This window comes from Rutidosis leptorrhynchoides, chromosome 5, assembly GCF_046630445.1.
Source record: "Rutidosis leptorrhynchoides isolate AG116_Rl617_1_P2 chromosome 5, CSIRO_AGI_Rlap_v1, whole genome shotgun sequence".
Lineage (NCBI taxonomy): Eukaryota > Viridiplantae > Streptophyta > Magnoliopsida > Asterales > Asteraceae > Rutidosis > Rutidosis leptorrhynchoides.
In genome coordinates, this window is record NC_092337.1 from 394,932,460 (window position 1) to 394,950,838 (window position 18,379).

At 32.6% G+C, this 18,379-nt stretch overlaps 1 protein-coding gene across 1 annotated transcript; it reads right to left on the minus strand.

Annotated features, from left to right (window-relative positions):
- Nucleotides 1-208: 208 nt before the first annotated feature.
- Nucleotides 209-2,381, minus strand: LOC139847904 (ubiquitin-ribosomal protein eL40z fusion protein-like). The gene is made up of 5 exons (XM_071837633.1): nucleotides 2,219-2,381; nucleotides 1,825-1,911; nucleotides 1,148-1,256; nucleotides 536-602; nucleotides 209-413 (listed from the first exon to the last, which is right to left on the minus strand). Exons 1-5 carry the CDS (start codon nucleotides 2,319-2,321, stop codon nucleotides 375-377), a joined length of 405 nt encoding a protein of 134 aa, XP_071693734.1. The 5' UTR covers nucleotides 2,322-2,381; the 3' UTR covers nucleotides 209-374.
- Nucleotides 2,382-18,379: the final 15,998 nt, after the last annotated feature.

An 18,379-nucleotide genomic window follows, 5' to 3' on the forward strand; every position in this document is an offset into this window, starting at 1 on the left:
GTCAATTATAGTTGGATATATTATGAAATGGTATGCATGCCTGTCAACTTTCGATGTAATGAAAGATTGTCTTTTCAAAAACGAATGCAATGTTTGTAAAATGTATCATATAGAGGTCAAGTACCTCGCGATGTAATCAACTGTTGTGAATCGTTTATAATCGATATGGACATCGTCCGGATGGATTAGGACGGGTCCTTTCATAAAGACTACTTTTTAACACCCAAAACCAAGAGTACAAAGACTAATTGTGCTTAGGAAAATTAAACAATCGATTAAGAAAGTTTAAATTCATAGAAAATAACAAAAAACCACTAAACAAGAAACATATGTTCTAAAATAACCAATAGTTTCTCTTCAAACAAACAAAAGACTCATGGTACGTGTGATTGAAGCTTTTTCTTTGGCCTTAGCTGCAAACACATAAAGCACAGAAAAATCAACAAATAATACAACCAGAGATATAAAGCCATACAACAATGTTAAAAGCATGTACAAAAATGAAAATTAGAAGTGATGTGGAGAGAAATATTACTTGGTTGCTGTGACCACACTTCTTCTTCCTGCAGTTTACAGCCCTTGGGTGTAGGCGAGCATAACACCTAACAAACAAAATACATTTCAGACATAAAAGGCATTGATCATCTTTAAGGTCCTCAACAAAATAGATTTCAGACATAAAACAAGTCAAACAATTTACATATATTTTAGAATGCCGCACAAAAGAAATAGTAAAAAGCTCATGATGATGAAATTCAGACATGTTTAAAAGAAAACCATCTACATACAACCATATAATTCAACAAAATAAAAATCAATAATAACTAAAATCATGTAAACATGTCATTAAGCTTACCCATTTAATAAAAAATGGACAAACGGAAAAAGATTTGAGTAAGATAACCTCCTTCCAAAGTTTATAACATCAAAACAAATTATTTTAATTACAACTTGAAAAAACCAATGGTAAGAAGATGCAAATCATAATTTCTTAGAGAAATCCCTGATCTTTTTAATGATTCTGCAACTGACAGAGCACATATTTATTTTAAGAACCTAAAATACGCATAACGAATACAAATATGACATATACGCAACATTCGGATCATCATCAAAATATATGCATGATGAGATTTAGAGAACCTACTTGCGGCAAATTTTCTTGTCCTGTTTGTATTTATCGGCCAACGTCTTCAAAGAAGGTTCAATTAAACCCCTTCCTCCCCTCAGCCTCAAAACCAAATGAAGTGTCGATTCTGAACAAAATAAAGAACACTAATTTAAACTCTATTTAAACTAATACAGTACTGTCATTCTGCACAGATTACATTAAGCAAACTTTTTAACACCATGAGTAACTATTCACATCAAAGCGATCATAAATTGGTACATTATTCCCCAAATTAATCTGAATATACGAAATTCAAACTAATTAAACAATTATGTTAAATTAATAGCCAGATTGTATATTTAATCATTCCAAAAACTACAATTGCCAGTGTTCACCAGCTGTCAATTTTGACTATACATCAATAACAACTCTGAATACAAAATCAAGGTAAAAAACACCTAAATACTACTTAGACCCACTTTATCGCAGCGTGTTGGGGGTGTGTGTTGGCCAACATGCCACCTAGCACACCATAACAAGGCGTGTTGGTGTGTGTGTTGGTCCAAGTGCGTGCACCCAGCACGTAGAACGTTTGCAGCGTGTTGGTATTCCCCAGCAACACGCCAAAACGCCCATCAGGGATAAAGATGGTCTTAATGTTCATTTCTAATACGAACCATAAATAATAGAAAAAAATTGTTAACAGCAAAAACCATTCTGAATGTTGTAATCAGCAAGAGTTCGGCCATCTTCAAGCTGCTTTCCGGCAAAGATCAAACGCTGCTGGTCCGGAGGAATACCTACAAAAACAGCGGTATGACAATATAAAATCATTAATTAATGAATTTACATGTATTTATATTGCAATTACGATCGTTACAGATCAACAATTGCAGGTACTATCGTTACGGATCAACAATTGCAGATGGTTAGGGTTGCATACCTACAGTAGCATGATTATGTAAATATGCATACGTACATACACTGTATTATATTAGCCAATTCCAGATTTGCATTGAATTACATCTTCTATAGTATAATAAATACGGAGTATATAATATAGAAAAATTATGATGAAGTTTAGATAATTGAAAAGAAATGTTATACCTTCCTTATCGTGAATCTTTGCCTTAACATTATCGATGGTGTCGCTACTTTCGACCTCCAGAGTTATGGTTTTACCAGTTAGGGTTTTCACGAAGATCTGCATCTTTCTTTTTTTACTTTACAATTTGATCCGATATTGAAAATTTGGGCGTATGAGTTTTTATGTATATCTGATCAGCTTTATGATTTAGGGTAATGCATGAGTTGTAGTTTTTTGGGCCCACAGGCCATTCCAATTAATTTATACACGGACTTTAAATATAATGCTGGTTGGCCCAATAAAAAGGTTACATCACGGCTACTGTTTTGGGGTTTTCTTGTTCTTGTCAATATAAAACTAGATATGGACCCATTTCAATATCTTCAAATTGGCTAATACAGAGTATAAATGTTTTTGGAAGTGTATTTGAAATAAATAATTAATTTTTTTCTAACGGCAATATCGACATCGAATGCTCTCATTTGTCACACACACACGCGTCAGGAAGAAACCTAATTCGCGACGATGTTAGAAGTACCATCGAAAGCTAGGAAAACTGCCAGAAACCTTTCCAAATCACATTGATGTTGGAGGTAACATCAAATGTTGAAAATTCCCCCTTAGAGTGAGAATCGAACCTGAATTAGCATTTCCCAAGTTGAATCTCACCCATACTACTCAAGCTAAGCTTTGGTGGTTAGTAATTAATTAATTATAACCGTATTTTTTAATGTATCTTGTTTTTTTTTTCCTTTCAAGATAAAGGATTATTATAAAGTTTTTGTTTTTCTAACAAAATAATAATTATTATAAATGATTTATTTATAATATTGAGCATTATCTAGAATTTATTAACTTTGGTACTTTATATTATGTTTATGATTATAATAACAATATTTGGTTCATTAAATCAAGTTTCAGGTTCCCGTTTATTTCCGGAAAAAATTGTTTGTGATATTACTTAATTAGATATCTAAGTTGAAAAACAAAGGGATTATCACTTAAATGTCCATTTTTCGACCTTTTTTGTCTCGAAATTCACAAAAAAAAATGAGAATATGCTCGTGTGACGATCGCTCCAAATCCATATGGACGAATACGTCATTCATCGATTTCATTGCGAGGTATTTGACCTCTATATGATACGTTTTGTAAACATTGCATTCTTTTGAAAAGGCACACCATAAATGAATATTTAAATCAAAGGTTTTCGACATCAGATGATTTTTACATATAGACAATCACCGTAAATAAGTTTACAATAGTACTTCCATTGACAATGCAGTCAAAATAAGATACATGGTGATAATTTGGTGAATGCAACGTTTCCTTGATAAATATGCCATGTAAGACTCCATGCACATAGCTTGTCTAACATATAAGCAAACAGCGAAAGACTTCTAGGAAACCTGAGAATAAACATGCTAACAAGTGTCAACACAAAGGTTGGTGAGTTCATAGTTTTAATGTTTCGTATAATCTGTATATAAAGGTGGATCACAAGATTTCAGTTGTTTCATCCAGAAACGTTTATCAAAAGATTCTACAAGATTGAGTACCCTGGTAACTAAACTTTAACGTTATAATAAGTACCCCTGTTTTAACATACATGCAACCAACATGTACAATACACGCAAACCAACGTGTACTAACCTCAAATAGCATACGTCTGTTTAATAGTTCAGGCTAGGGTTTCTATACCTGGAACAGACGGAGATGTCAAGCCCTATGGATACATATACTACTACTCGCGCCCACCAGTTCTTATAACTGGCAGTTACTAGTTACCAAAGCTAAGGGATTTTCGGTTCAAACTCAGTGTAGAATTTAGTATGTACTTGTATCCATTGTGTTTAAAATAAAGTGCATGTATTCTCAGCCCAAAAATATATATTGCAAAAGCATTTAAAAAGGGAGCAAATGAAACTCACGCATATAAATATTGTAAATCAGTTAATAAAGTATTTGCATGTATTCTCAGCCCAAAAATGTAAAGGGTAAAAGAGATCATATGAAACTCACCTTATCAGCATATAAAGTCGTTCATCATAATGTGATCGAAACTCAGAGTATCGAATAACCATAGATCTCAACGTATCAATATTGAGATTTAATATTGTAGAAAAGTACGTAGACGTAACGGAGATGATAAACACTAGGTTTGATTCACAAATATACCCCCGAACATTACCCATAATCTTCTTGGCAATAACCCATAATTTCCTTAACTCTAGCTTGCTCGTAAATTTGTTTTGAAATCGTTTGGACATAACCTCGTCGTAGTATTTTATGTATAATACTAATAATATTACTAATAAAAATAATAAGATTAATAATAATAATATTAATCTTAATATATATATATATATATATATATATATATATATATATATATATATATATATATATATATATATATATATATTACTAATAATATTACTAATAAAAATAATAAGATTAATAATAATAATATTAATCTTAATAATATATATATATATATATATATATATTTGAGAGACAGAGAGATTTTGAGAAAAAAAGTAAATATATTCGAACAAAACTTGCGAGCTTTATAGACCTGGACTGATTTCCACTGCCATGCGATCGCATGGCTGGGCAGTGTAATTCCCATGCGATCGCATGGGAAACTTTTCCAGCTCACAATGTTTTGGCAACTAGCTCGTCGACATATTTTTATAATATATATAATATATAATTTAAATTAATTAATTATATATTATATTTTATTCTCGTGCATAGTTGATTTGTAATTTTTGTTTCGATAAGTCGTACGTCGTCACTCGACTTATGTCCCGGTTCCGGTTTTTCGAATGTCCCTTCGTACGCTGAGAAAACTCGTACATTACATTTTGGGACACGTACCTTAGTCAAAATATAGCCTTAAATTATCCCTAAATTATATCACTCAAAATATAACTTATACATTTGAGTGTTTTGGTCATTTACATCTATAAATCATCGTCTCGCTATTTGTTAAAATACATTTTAAAATAGCAAAGTCAATTTCACTGTAGCAATTCACTGTAGCAAAGTCAATTTCACTGTAGCAAGTAGTGATTTTCGAAAATACTGTAGTATTTTGAGTACTGTAGCAATTTGAAAATACTGTAGCAAATTAGTGTTTTACTGGTTCATCTTAAATGCTTTAGTTAACTTATCTAAATATCAATCGAATCAATAAACGAATGTTACTATCGTTTACTAAATAACTTGAAATTATATATATGTATATATCTTTTTAATATACATAAATCAGTTTTTAAATACACATTGGAAGTTATTTATAAATAAATTTTAATAATAAATATTCCAACTTATCATATATATTCAAATAGATATTTAAACCAATAAGTTTAATGTACGGTCTCAAACAATTAATACATTGTTACCTTTTCAAATTATAGTATATATGTATCTATTTATATATAATTGTTCGCGAATCGTCGAAAACAACCGAAGGGTATTTAAATATATAAAAGTAGTTCAAAAATTTTGAGATTCAGTTTTACAGACTTTGCTTATCGTGTCGGAAATGTTAATCATACAAAGATTAAGTTTAAATTTGGTCAGAAATTTCTGGGTCATCACAGTACCTACCCGTTAAAGAAATTTCGTCCCGAAATTTGAGTGAGGTCGTCATGGCTAATAATAAAAATGTTTTCATGACGAATATGAGTCGATAACTAGAGTTTTATCACGGTTGAATAATATAGATACAAAAATCCAATTACTCGGAGCGTATGAGAGAAGTTATCGTAATCAAGTGAAATGGAGAATAGAGATGCGTCTTATCTCTTGTTGTAGTAACAATTGATTTCCGGATTTTAAGGAATAGAAAATCTTCATAATCTAAATAAGATTTGATTCTTCAGAATTTGCGGAAATTAGGATTTTCTTTGATTAAATGCGTAATCTGCCTCGATTGCTATGTCTGATATTTCGCTTATAAATTGACCACTTCCATTTCATTATTTTCACTACTCCTACATCTTCTTCCGCATTTCATACTTTCAAAAGATTGTGAAATGCTTCATCCAGTTCTGATTCTTGATATACTCCTAACTTTCATATCTGTCATTCTTCTTTTTTATCTACCACCAGAGGAAATTATTTTCTTCTACCATTACCTTGGGGTTATAGTGTTTTTCATTCTCCCGTGTCTTTATATTGCTATACGCATTGATATACACGGTTTGTAATTTATGTGTTGTCATCGGACTTTATATCTTTCCTTATTTTTCAGAGTCCCTGCTTCTATCTTTTTATAATCATTGACATACACAGTTAATGCTCCCTCCTATTTGCTGCGATTTATACTCCAATTTCTATTTCGGAGCTTTGTCCCTTCGTTTCTTCTTCTTGAGATTAGACATCTCTTGTAATGGTCCAGAATTCGTAGGTTTGGAGTTTTGGATGAACATAGTTAATGTTCTGAGAAGGTAATCGTAATGGCACGATGTTGATTTGTCAAATTACCAGAATATCCGGAAAAGACCGAATCATTAAGAAAATATTTTCTTGATATGTTTAGAGGTTAAATAGAATAAAAGAGTTATATAACATGGGTCATGATGATGGTGTGATCTGTGAACATTTATCAAGTTCCATTAGAAACTCAGCATGACTTACTGTAATATAATCACGTTGATCAAGTGTCATTATATTATACTAACTCATGCTTCAATTCCCAACATTATTTCAAAACATTTATATTTTAAACTTGAAAGTTTCAGAATTTAGAAACTAAAATAGTTTCTGTTATGGTGTAACACAGATATCGTAAGGAGAAAATTGATTTCTGATAAGAATGATTATGGAATTATTTCAGAAATATGGAGGATATTTATATTGAAAGATACGATGATATCTTAGAATTTCTAATATCATAGTATGATGCGGAAAATCTGTCTGTGAAGGTTTAGAATAAGAAGTAAGGTTCTTACTAATGGTTTCAGCAGTCACTGAATCATTTGGATTCTTTGAAGGCAGGTTCAGTCTTTGTGATTTATTCACAGCCTCTTTCATACTTTACTCAATCCGTTTTTCAGTTCCAAACCTTCTCTTTTTCTCAGCTTTACCACCATACTATTCTTTATCATCAAACTTTTGACTGTTAAGGTCGTTTACAGTTTTTGCTGCTTCATCAACACTTTTCCAAAATTCGGAGAACTAGTTTCGTAGTTTGGGGTGTTTTTTGGAAACTTCACATTCGAAGTATGTAAGTCCAGGAGGTAGACGTTATATGAACACATATAACTGTTGGCGTAGACGTGCTACAAGATTTCAAAATACTGCTTGCTAATTCCCGATAGTTAGTATGGCAATTGCCGTTACAAGTTGTGGATGAGTACATGAGATGGTTTCAATGAGTATAAGGATTTTTCGGAAGGTCAAAGATCAATGAAGTTGTTGGTAAATTTACTGCTAATGTGGTGGAACATGAAAGATTCCCCGATAACAAAAATGTATATGCCAAAGTTACAAGTCTGAAAGGTCGTCGTTGACTGGTTGAACGGTTGATAATACTGGATACTTTGAAAAGAAATTGCAAGGTTATTTTCAGTAATAACAATGCTAAAGGATCTTTCACATTTTTGAAGTCAAAGTATAGCTTTGAAAGATGTAGAGATCTAAGAATGATGTCACCCGTTAAATCTTGACTTGGATTCTGATCCGTCAACATCAGAATATGTAATTGAATTTGTATGGAACGATTGTATATCGCTGTGAGCATAGTTAATAATTTTTGAATCAAAGTTGAAGAATGTACAGTATAACATATTAATTGTGAACTTATATGTTTCCCGGGAATTACCTACCCGTTAAAGATTTCACAAGTAATATTTTGTACAAAAGAATTTTTATTACCGTCTTTATGAAAATATATGTATGTATATTTTCTTCAGATGTAATGCAGATTTGATGAGTTAATATCATATTAAGCTAATTTGATTTTTGACTTGAATTAGAAATGAATAATCTCTAAAACATTAAAGATTTAATAATCTTTACGGAGTATTTCACTAATGTAATCAATACTCAGTCTTATTGATATTTTCTCAGTGAATCATGTTGGTGCTCATGGAACTCTTGCTAACTTCGCAAGGTACGAATGATGTTTTCTAGAAAGTTTCGAGTACATCGAAAATGAAAAATGTAAAATCAATTATGTAATTGAATAATACACTTAGTTTATTATGAAATGAAATTCACTAAGTTGAAACAGAGATTGTAGTTAACAACGGTTAAGTTGTTAAGGAAGGATGTACATCATAGCATATTAGTAATATGAATTTAACCGAGTAGTATTTTCCCTTTTTCAATTCGTACTTAATAGCTTAGTACGAAAAGATTTATGATGGTTTTAAAATATATATATAAGATATACATATAAATTCTTCAGAGGGAATGGGTTAATATTTCATAACTCATTGATACAAATATACGCGTTGTTGACTTGTAATAATATCCACGGTGCTTTCTTGAACCGGCAGAGCTTGTGATGTTAGAGGTGCTGATGATTCTAATGATGTTGACAGCACTAACTGTGCTGGTGAGGCTAAGGGTACTATTGATGCTGTTGGTAAAACAAGTCTAGTTTGTACCTTACGCATCATTCTTGTCAGGGTTTCTATTCTTCCTTCTATTTATCTGATTTACGGTTAGAACTGGGATAAAAAATCTCTAAGATTTTAGAGATTACATAATCACCGTAGAATATTTCTTCGATGAAGTTATGAATCAGTACTTCATCATTTATTGTTGTTGGCACTCCTTGGTATCTACGGTGCGTATGATGTTGATATCCGAAGTACAGTTTTTAGATGTGATATTGAGGTGTGGGATGCGGATGTGGTTGTTGGTGGTGGTAATGGTACTGTTGTTGTTGATGATGGTGGTACTGGTTATGTTGCTGGTGCTGCTACTGGTGTTTGTAACCTTCGCACCATATTCTTCAAAGCCACTACCCGAGCGCGAAGCTCGTTGACTTCTTCTATTATACCGGGATGATCGGTGGTTCGGACGAGCGGACGAATAAGATTTAGAATGTGAGATAATATATAATCATGATGAGATACTTTGGAAATGAGAGAGAAAATAGTATTACGAATAGGTTTGCCGGTAAGTGCTTCAGGTTCTTCGCCAAGAGGTGAATGTGGTGGATGGAAGGGATCACCTTCTTCTTGTCTCCAATGATTAAGTAGGCTACGAACCCATCCCCAATTCATCCAGAATAGGTGATGGCTGATTGGTTGATCCATTCCGGTTACACTTTCTTCATAGTTCAGGTGAATATCCATATCGGAATAGCTGTCGGAATTTAAGGAATTTGAATTGGATACGGGATCCATCTTGTATAATTAGATATATGATTTTTGATATGAAATAGATTATAGAATTTAGATTGGTACTTTTCAATACATAATTTACATATGTATATATAATACCAAAATTCCGTAAATTACGGAGAAATTTTCGGAAGATGGCAGTCAAAGTTTATAGTAACAGATACGCTAAGATATGAATTTTGTCTGTACACTATTCATGCAATCAATGCAGTAAAACGTGTCTAGACTTAAGAATGATAAGCATGTAATTTCCGACAAAAAATGATAAGCAAAACTTTTAACATGCAGACACGGTCGAAGTCCAGACTTACTAATGCATCTTAACAACTATCAGTTAGACACACTCATGCAAGACCTGGTTCGCTAGGACCAACGCTCTGATACCAACTGTGACGATCGCTCCAAATCCATATGGACGAATACGTCATTCATCGATTTTATTGCGAGGTATTTGACCTCTATATGATACGTTTTGTAAACATTGCATTCTTTTGAAAAGGCACACCATAAATGAATATTTAAATCAAAGGTTTTCGACATCAGATGATTTTTACATATAGACAATCACCGTAAATAAGTTTACAATAGTACTTCCATTGACAATGCAGTCAAAATAAGATACATGGTGATAATTTGGTGAATGCAACGTTTCCTTGATAAATATGCCATGTAAGACTCCATGCACATAGCTTGTTGATAATGCTAAAAACGAACATATATTTCATAGCATTATTCCTCAAGAAAGACAAGCTTTTAGTTGCAATTGTTCTATTTACAAGAGATATTCGTTTAAATAATAAAAGGTGAAGACAAAAGACAGATTCGACGAATTGAAGACGCAAACGACCAAAAAGCTCAAAAGTACAAAAGACAATCAAAAAGGTTCCAATTATTGATAAGAAACGTCTCGAAATTACAAGAGTACAAGATTCAAAACGCAAAGTACAAAATATAAAATTGTACGCGAGGACGTTCGAAAATCCGGAACCGGGACCAGAGTCAACTCTTAACGCTCGACGCAACGGACTAAAAATTACAAGTTAACTATGTATATAAATATAATATAATATATAATTAATTATATTAATTATATATATATTATATATATATATTAAAAACCGTCGGCAGAGAAAACTCCAAGGACTGAGCTGTAATTTCTATCTCCGCGACTCGCGGAGTTTGGAGAGGCTTTTGCCGCGAGTCGCGGAGCCCCAAAATTCAACTCTGGCTATAAAGCAAACCGAATTCTGATCAAATTTCATAATCTTTTTCTATCTCTCTCTCTCAATATATACGTAATATATATATATATAATTTATATTTTAATTTTAATTTTAATTTTAAATCCTAATAATAAGGGTATGTTAGCGAATGTTGTAAGGGTGTAAGTCGAAATTCTGTCCGTGTAACGCTACGCTATTTTTAATCATTGTAAGTTATGTTCAACCTTTTTACATTAATGTCTCGTAGCTAAGTTATTATTATGCTTATTTAAAATGAAGTAATCATGATGTTGGGCTAATTACTAAAATTGGGTAATTGGGCTTTGTACCATAATTGGGGTTTGGACAAAAGAACGACACTTGTGAAAATTAGACTATGGGCTATTAATGGGCTTTATATTTGTTTAATTAAATGAAAGTTTGTTAATGTTAATATAAAAATTTACAATTGGGCGTCCCTATAAATTACCGTATACACTCGATCGGACACGATGGGCGGGGTATTTATATGTACGAATAATCGTTCATTTAACCGGACACGGGAATGAATTAATAGCCACTAGAATAATTAAAACAGGGGTGAAATTACATTCAAGGGTAATTGGTGTAATTGTTAACAAAGTAGTAAAACCTTGGTTTACACGCAGTCGATAACCTGGTGTATTCATTAAACAAAGTATTAAAACCTTGTTACAATTCGAATCCCCAATTAGTTGGAATATTTAACTTCGGGTATAAGGATAATTTGACGAGGACACTCGCACTTTATATTTATGACTGATGGACTGTTATGGACAAAAACCAGACGGACATATTAAATAATCCAGGACAAAGGACAATTAACCCATGGGCATAAAACTAAAATCAACACGTCAAACATCATGATTACGAAAGTTTAAATAAGCATAATTCTTTTATTTCATATTTAATTTCCTTTATTTTATATTTAATTGCACTTCTAATTATCGCACTTTTATTTATTGTTATTTAATCGCACTTTTAATTATCGCAATTTCATTATCGTTATTTACTTTATGCTTTAATTTAAGTCTTGTATTTATTTTATATTTTACATTAGGTTTTAACTGCGACTAAAGTTTTAAAATCGACAAACCGGTCATTAAACGGTAAAAACCCCCCTTTATAATAATAATATTACTTATATATATATTTGTATTTTTATAAAAGTAAACTAATATAGCGTTGAACTTTGTTTAAAGATTTCCCTGTGGAACGAACCGGACTTACTAAAAACTACACTACTGTACGATTAGGTACACTGCCTATAAGTGTTGTAGCAAGGTTTAAGTATATCCATTCTATAAATAAATAAATATCTTGTGTAAAATTGTATCGTATTTAATAGTATTTTCTGCTAAAATTTAATAGTATTTTATACCCCTTAGCTTTAACATCAAGTATTTTTGGCGCCGCTGCCGGGGAATCATCTTAAAAGCCGGAAGCGCAACGCTAATATAAAAAAAAAAAAAAATTTTAGTTAACTTTTATTAAAATTCGTTTTTGTAAAAATACGTTTTAATTATTCAAAAATATAAAAAGAAAAACAAAAATATAAATATTTTTAAGATTTTGTTAAATATTTAAGTTTTACAAGTTTCTTTATTTTTATTTTAGTTTATAAAAATATAAGTTTTATTAAATATCTTTTATTTAATTAAAAAACAGAAAACAGAAAATAAAAAAAAATAAAAAAAAAAAATAAAGAAAACGCGTAAAATTTCAAACCTGTCAGCTGAAATTCTGAACCCCGCGACTCGCGGGGTTTTCTTTATAAATTGCCGCAACTCGCGGAGCTTGTCTGACACGCGAACAGATGCCCTAATTCAGCATTTATTACGGGATTTAATTAATTATTATTATTATTTAACCCTTATTATTATTATTATTATTATTTTTAGTTTTATTTTTACTTTTACTTTTTATTATATATTTAGTTTAAATAAGTTTAATTAATTTGTAAAATTAATAGTTTAATAAAATAAATAATATAAAAATAATATTTTTATAAAAATTGTACTTTTTACAACTTTTTGTATATTTTTATATTTTATACCTTTTTAATCGTTGTAGCGTAATATTTGTATTTTTAGCTCATATTTAATTTTAAACTTAGTTTTTGCTATAGTTATTTTTACTCCTAGATTTTTAGGCTTTGCCGTAGAATTCCTTAAGTGCTTTTTCTTTAGACTAAGATTTAGGTGCTTTAGAATTTTGCGACGCCTTTTTAAGTTTTAGTTTCTTTTTTAAGTTATTTCCATTTGGGATTTAGTTTTTCCTTGTAAGCTTTAATATTTTTAGACCTTTTACTATGTACCAATTATCATTTCAATTAGTAATTTCAATTTGCGATTATAATTTTAAGTTAGTTGTAGTAATAAGGTTAGGTTAGTCAAGTATTTTTAAGTTTTTATAAGTTTCTTTTATTTTTCCGTCACCTTTTATTTTTCAACCATTTTTTTCTTTTTCTACCTTTTTCGACGCGCAATCTTTTTCTCTCTTATTTCTCGCTATTCTAGTTTTTAGGACTTAGAATTTTTTCTACTTCTTATCTAAATTTCTTAAAATTACGAAAATTTATTTTGAGTGGTTAAATTAATAGACATCAAAATTTTCTGGTTCGTAGTAATAGTTGGATTTGTACGTGGACCGGGTTATTGGAGCCAAACAGTCCTCAATTATATTGAGACCAAACGAATCCTGCCCCTCTGCTGCATCTTTTGGCTATTCGAAACGTGGGCAAAATCAGAAAAGTCTATTAATTGGATAACTTATTATAATTTTTCTTTCCTTTTTAAAAACTAATAGGATATTCAGTGAATGCACCGAGCAAGACGTTCATCACCTTTTGTACGTTCACCACCTGTAACTCGATCAAGACATCGTTTAACAAATATAACTGCCGTTGATTTTTCTTTAGAATCATCATCCAGTCGACCAAGTACTTCAGTTCAAATTTCCGATAATCCATTTTTTGAACCCGACCTCACAATTGAGAATCCGGAAAATATTCAGGAACGGTTCATAGATCCTGAACCATTAAACTTTCCTCCGGAACCACCAATCATTCAAACAGAGATTGTTGAGGAACGAACCATTAAATCAGAACCATCTAGTGATACCGATTCAACAAATTCAATTATGGAGAATCTGGAACCTTTAAGTATGGAAGACCGAATGAGAGCTAAACGCACTGGCCAAGGTCACGCAATTACTCATCCAGACATAAATGCGCCAGATTATGAAATCAAAGGACAAATTCTACACATGGTGACTAATCAATGCCAATTTAGTGGTGCGCCGAAGGAAGATCCAAATGAACATCTACGTACCTTTAATAGGATCTGCACACTATTTAAAATCCGAGAAGTGGAGGATGAACAGATATATATCATGTTATTTCCCTGGACTTTAAAGGGAGAAGCCAAAGATTGGTTGGAATCGTTACCTGAAGGGGCGATCGATACATGGGACGTTTTAATTGACAAATTTCTTAAACAATTCTTTCCTGCATCTAAAGCCGTAAGACTTCAAGCAGAAATTGTTACGTTCACACAGAAGCCAAATGAAACTCTATATGAAGCGTGGACAAGATATGGAAAGTTGTTAAGAGGATGTCCGCAACATGGTTTAGACACCTGTCAAATAGTACAAATATTCTACCAAGGATGCGACATCACTACAAGGAAAGACATAGATATAGCAGCTGGTGGTTCTATTATGAAGAAAACCGAAACTGATGCTTACAAAATTATTGATAATACTGCTTCCCACTCACATGAGTGGCACCAAGAAAAAGACATCATTAGATCATCTAAAGTAGCTAGAGCCGAGCCGATTCTAGCCATGACTTAGATTCCATTTCCGCAAAGATAGATGCTGTGGAGAGACGAATGGAAAAGATGACTAAAGATATTCACTCAATACGAATTAGTTGTGAGCAGTGTGGAGGACCACATTTGACAAAAGATTGTCTAAGTATTGAATTAACAATGGAACAAAGAGAGAATATTTCATACATAAACCAAAGGCCTGGAAATAATTATCAGAATAATTATCAACCGCCAAGACCGATTTACAATCAAAACCAGAATTATAACCAAAATATTCCATACAACAACCAACAAGGTCCTAGCAATCAACAAGTATCCAATAATACTTACAATCAGCAAAGACCAAATTTTCAAAACAAACCACCACAACAAACCGATGATAAAAAACCAAATTTAGAAGATATGATGACGAAGCTAGTTGAAACTCAAACGCAGTTTTTCACATCTCAAAAACAAACCAATGAACAAAATGCTCAAGCATTTAGAAATCAACAAGCTTCTATTCAAAATCTGGAACAAGAAGTAAGTAACCTAGCAAGGTTAATAGGTGAAAGAAAACCGGGAAGTCTACCTAGTGATACAAATGCTAACCCCCGGAATGAAACAGCTAAAGCTATTACCACAAGAAGTGGTACAACACTTAAACCACCTGATATACCTGTAACTTCTGATGAAACTATTCCTACTCCACAAGAACCACAACCTGATCAAGATAAGGAAAAAGAATCGGTAGTTGAAAAGGTTAATGAAGATAACACAGTTAAGGATAAACCTTATGTTAAACCATACCAACCACCACTTCCTTATCCGAGTAAAATGAAGAAAGAGAAACTTGAAGCCGAGCAATCCAAATTCTTGGATATGTTTAAACAGATAAATGTAAATCTTCCTTTCATTGATGTGATTTCAGGAATGCCAAGATATGCTAAATTCGTGAAAGATCTAATCTCAAATAGAAAGAAAATGGAAGAACTCTCGGCTGTTACTATGAATGCTAATTGTTTAGCAGTGCTGTTGAATAAGATACCAGAAAAATTATCTGATCCAGGAAGTTTCACAATTCCATGTTTTCTGGGTAGTCTTAGTTCAATAGAAGCATTGGCAGACTTAGGTGCTAGTATAAATCTAATGCCGTATTCACTATACGCTAAACTAGACCTTGGAGAATTGAAACCAACAAGAATAAGTATACAACTAGCCGACCGATCAATAAAATATCCTAGAGGGATAATGGAGAACATGCTAGTTAAAGTTGGTACTTTAGTATTTCCAGTAGACTTTGTTGTTCTGGACATGGAAGAAGATTCTCAAGTTCCTCTCATATTAGGAAGACCATTCTTAAACACGGCTAAAGCAATGATAGACGTGTTCGGTAAGAAACTGACCCTAAGTATAGAGGATGAGAGTGTTACCTTTTCAGTTGATAGAGCAATGCAACAACCACAATCTGCAGATGATACATGTTATTATATTCAAACTATAGATGCACATGCAGAATTGTTAGAAGAATTTCCAGAATTACAAGGAACAGGAGAATGTTCTTTAGGAGAAGGTAATGAACCAATTGATGAAGCTGAAATGTTAGCTACACTTATAGCTAATGGATATGAACCAACAACAGAAGAAATTCAAATGCTAAAAGAAGAAGACAGATATCGATATAAATCATCGATAGAAGAACCTCCGAAATTAGAGTTAAAGCCACTTCCAAACCATTTGGAATACGCTTATTTACATGGTGAATCTGAATTACCTGTAATAATATCGTCTTCTCTTACTAAAAATGAGAAATCACAACTCATTTCTGTGTTGAAAGCTCATAAACCAGCCATTGCATGGAAGATTCATGATATTAAAGGAATAAGTCCTTCGTATTGCACACATAAAATCCTTATGGAAGAAGGTCATAAAACGTATGTGCAACGCCAACGAAGACTAAATCCTAATATGCAAGATGTAGTTAAGAAAGAGATTATTAAACTGCTAGATGCAGGTTTAATTTATCCAATCTCTGATAGTCCATGGGTAAGCCCAGTTCAATGCGTACCTAAGAAGGGTGGCATGACTGTCATTACAAATGAGAAAAATGAGCTTATTCCTACTAGGACTGTAACAGGATGGCGTGTATGTATTGATTATAGAAAATTAAATGACGCCACCAGAAAAGATCACTTTCCCTTACCTTTCATAGATCAAATGTTGGAAAGATTAGCCGGAAATAGTTACTATTGTTTTCTAGATGGATTTTCCGGATATTTTCAAATTCCAATAGCACCCGAGGATCAAGAGAAAACCACATTCACGTGCCCTTATGGTACTTTTGCTTACAAACGCATGCCATTTGGACTTTGCAACGCCCCTGCAACCTTTCAAAGATGTATGATGGCGATTTTTCACGACATGATAGAAGAATGCATGGAAGTTTTCATGGATGACTTTTCAGTCTTCGGTGATACATTTAAATCATGTCTAGTTAATCTGGAACGAATGCTAATTAGATGCGAAAAATCAAATCTAGTACTTAATTGGGAGAAATGCCATTTCATGGTTAAAGAAGGCATCGTTCTTGGACATAAAATTTCAAAAGAAGGAATTGAAGTGGATAGAGCTAAAGTAGATGTAATTGCTAAACTTCCACATCCCACAAATGTTAGAGGAGTTAGGAGTTTTCTAGGGCATGCCGGTTTTTACCGACGTTTCATAAAAGATTTTTCTAAAATTGCCACTCCTATGAATAAACTCCTAGAAAAGAATGCGCCATTCATCTTTTCAGATGAATGTATCAAATCTTTTAATATTCTTAAAAAAAAACTCACTAATGCACCGATCATGATAACACCAAATTGGAATCTACCATTTGAACTAATGTGCGATGCAAGTGATTTTGCAATGGGAGCCGTTTTAGGACAAAGGATTGAAAAACGATTTCAACCTATATATTATGCTAGTAAGACATTACAAGGAGCACAAACGAACTATACAACTACTGAAAAAGAACTCCTTGCTATTGTCTTTGCTTTTGACAAATTTCGATCATATCTCGTTCTAGCAAAAACGGTGGTCTATACCGACCATTCTGCTCTTAGATACCTATTTTCAAAACAAGATGCTAAACCAAGATTAATCCGTTGGATCTTACTCTTACAAGAGTTTGATATTGAAATCCGAGATAAAAGAGGAGCAGAAAATCTCGCCGCTGATCATCTTTCTCGTCTTGAAAATCCCGAATTAGAAGTTCTGAATGAATCGGCCATACAAGACAACTTTCCTGATGAATATCTATTGAAGATAGATTATAAAGAAATTCCATGGTTTGCAGACTATGCAAACTACTTAGTTTGTGGATTCCTTGAAAAAGGATTATCGTACCAAAGACGAAAGAAATTCTTCAGTGATATAAAACACTATTTCTGGGAAGATCCACATCTGTTTAAAAGTTGTCCCGATGGAATAATACGCCGATGTGTATTTGAAGATGAAGCTAGTAAAATTTTAAACCATTGTCACACAGGACCAACAGGAGGGCATTATGGGCCTCAACTAACAGCAAGAAAAGTTTATGATGCTGGATTCTATTGGCCTACAATTTACAAAGACGCACACCTTCTTGGCAAATCCTGTGATGCTTGTCAAAGGGCCGGAAAAATAAGTCAACGTGATGAAATGCCACAAAATGTCATCCAAGTATGTGAAGTATTTGACATTTGGGGTATTGACTTTATGGGTCCATTTCCAAA